Genomic DNA, 3,114 nt, shown 5'->3' with positions numbered 1-3,114 from the left:
TGTTGATGTTAACCATCTGCTGGGAGGACAGCTGTAACTGTCAACTGGAACAACTACACATTGTTACTCCAGGTGGGTGACTTAGGCTTCTCACAACATGGCAGCTGGGTTCCCAGAGGGATGGTTCCAAGGATGAACATTCCAAGAATCCTAAAAGGAAACTGCAAGGCTTCTTGTGACTTAGCTTCAGAAGTCCCAGAACTTCAGCCTGTCAAACAAGTTACTAACTCCTGATTAAATTTAATTGGTAGAGAATTAGACTCCTTCCTCAATGGGAGTAGTAGAACAAAATTTGCATTCATCTTTAATCTACCACAGATACACCTTTGATATAACACATCTTTAATGAATTACAGTAATCTGTTGTACATTACTGCCCATGTATGACTACTTTATGATAATTCAGTTTGGGGTTTTACACTAAACAAAGAATGTAAAGTCAAATCCCAAACCTGTATCAGGATAAACCAATTACAATTACTTCTGAAGATACAAGATTGTTGTTGTTGTTGTTTAATTTCTCCAAGGGACTAAGCAGAGACGGAAAATTCTCCTCATCTCCCTTGACTAGTAAGAGGATATTTTAAAGACTATCATTACACTGAGGCTGAAGGAAAGGACTCTTGAATTATGAGTAGGAATGTGGGGAAGGGCATGAAGGTCTCAGTTTAAACTCTCCAACTTGCACAGTCCCACCAAACCCTTATTTCCAATGCCTGCACAGCTATTAAAGCACCAGGTCCTTACTCGTAGAGATTGGTAAATGTGTCTAGACAGCTGCATTTCAGGTTCAGCTTATTTTGCTGATTATCAACTCTCACATCATTTTTGGTTGGTGGAGATTTCCTTTATCACATGAAAGCTCAGTTTTGTATTCTGAACATTTAAAAATTTTATTTAACAGTTTACCCAAGTATTCTGTTGAAAACATTTTCAGATATTTCATGTACACAGTAGGGTTTAAAATGAAAATCTGATTTAATTTTAATTTTTGCATTTTTATGATTAAACCTACTCATTAATTTTTTGTTAGGTGAAAAGACTGCTTGATATTTTTTACATTTGTGTATTACTCTTTTGCTCTCATGTGGCTGGTATAATATACACATGTAGTCATTTTGTCAATATTCTAATATATACCTTACTCATGTATGACTATGAAATGTATTCTTTTGTTAGGTCTATACAGTACCTAAAGTACAATTAATACAATTGCTGTAAGTGTTCATTCAACAACCTGAATTGATCAAATGATACAAACGTGAGTGCTGTGTTCTGATCTGAGTCATTGGTCCCTTTGTGAGTATCTTTGGCCTTAAGGTAATGGACATTAATATTCTCAAATCACGCATAGTGTAAATACATTTGGAAACATTTTGTAAAGTGAAAGCATTAGACAAAAGTGAGGTCGATGTTTTGATTTTCTGAAAGGTTGGCTGGTAAAGTAAATATATTAATTATGAGATCATTCAATTCTTTTCAATATCCATTGGTTTTTATTTCAACAGGCATCATTCCAAATAAGATGGAGCTTGGAAACCACACAATGGTGACAGAATTCATTATTTTGGGGTTAACAGAGAATCCTACACTTTGTTCCATCTTCTTTGTGGTTTTTCTAGGCATCTATGTTGCTACCATGTTGGGCAATATCAGCATAATCATGTTAATCCAAAGAAGCCCTCAGCTTCACACCCCAATGTATCTTTTCCTCAGCCATTTGGTCTCTGTGGACCTTGGGTACTCCTCATCAGTCACACCTATTATGATTGTGAGTTTCCTAAAAGAAAGAACTACTATCCCTGTCACCGGCTGCATAGCTCAGCTTGGCTTTGATGTTATCTTTGGAACAGCTGAGGGCTTCCTGTTGGCTGCCATGGCCTATGATCGTTATGTGGCCATCTGCTTCCCACTTCTCTACTCTACACACATGTCTCCCAGGGTCTGCATCATCTTACTGATTGCTTCCTATCTGGGAGGATATGTGAATGCTTCATCATTTATCGGATGTTTATTGAGTCTGACTTTCTGTGGACCAAATAAAATCAACCATTTCTTCTGTGACCTGCCACCACTAGTGGAGCTTTCTTGTACCCATGTTTATGTTGCTGAAATATCTTCTGCCATCTCAGCTGGGTCAATCATTGTAATCACACTGTTTACCAAAATAGTTTCATATCTGTACATCCTCCACTCAATCCTGAAGATGCACTCTACAGAGGGAAGGCACAAGTCCTTCTCTACTTGCACTTCCCACCTCACTGTAGTTACTTTGTTTTATGGGACAGTCACATTTGCTTACATCATACCGAAGTTGAGCCACTCACCTGAACATATTAAAGTGGTGTCTGTCTTCTACACAGTGGTGATCCTCATGTTGAACCCTCTGATCTACAGTCTGAGGAACAAAGAGGTGAAAGAGGCCATGAGAAAACTGATAGCTAGAATACATCAGTCATTTTGAAATGAATACAGTGTGAATCCAGAAACTACAAAACAATAATTTCAGGAACATATGTGATGGGCGTTTACGTTGTCCATTAGTCTTATTTTATGTGAAGAACTATCTTAAATATAAAATACCTGAATGTCGATTAATGCCAACTTTAATTTACAATTTTCTAGAGTCACAAAGTATAGCATTTTCACAAGAATCTGCTGGGTTCAAATTAAGTATGTATATTTCAGGATGAGGATACCTGGAGAAACATAGTTTCACTTTTTCCTCTCCTCTGTTCATTATTTAGGGAGTCTGATTAGAGGGTGTTTTCTTTTCCTTCTGTTAAATTATACATTTAAAAAAATATCACCTTGTAAATTAACATCTCAGAAGGTATCATGAACTCAACTGGAAATGCAATTGATGGTGGTGTTGACAGGCCAGGTTACTTTCCATGGAAGACTTGGTCTCTCTTATACAGGGTTATCATTATCTTTGGAAATAGTGATGCTGGGATCTAGAAAAGTTTCATTCCCACCTAATGTAAGACAGACCAAAATAATTCCACAGTATTGCCACCAGGAGACTAGATCCAGATGACAAAGAAGGAACTCTGAAGGCTTAGCCTTTGAGAGTTCCCTTAAGTTTTTCCTACTACTCAAAGGTTTGTTTGC

The 3,114-nt window shown here is 37.3% G+C and overlaps 1 protein-coding gene across 1 annotated transcript; it reads left to right on the top strand.

Annotated features, from left to right (window-relative positions):
- The first annotated feature begins 1,525 nt into the window (after window positions 1-1,525).
- Window positions 1,526-2,464, top strand: LOC103014440 (olfactory receptor 481-like). The gene has a single exon (XM_007172821.2). It carries the CDS (start codon window positions 1,526-1,528, stop codon window positions 2,462-2,464), a length of 939 nt encoding a protein of 312 aa, XP_007172883.2.
- The last annotated feature ends 650 nt before the right edge of the window (window positions 2,465-3,114 follow it).

Source organism: Balaenoptera acutorostrata, chromosome 9 (genome assembly GCF_949987535.1).
Source record: "Balaenoptera acutorostrata chromosome 9, mBalAcu1.1, whole genome shotgun sequence".
Classification (NCBI taxonomy): domain Eukaryota; kingdom Metazoa; phylum Chordata; class Mammalia; order Artiodactyla; family Balaenopteridae; genus Balaenoptera; species Balaenoptera acutorostrata.
This window is presented reverse-complemented; position numbering and strand designations above follow the sequence as displayed.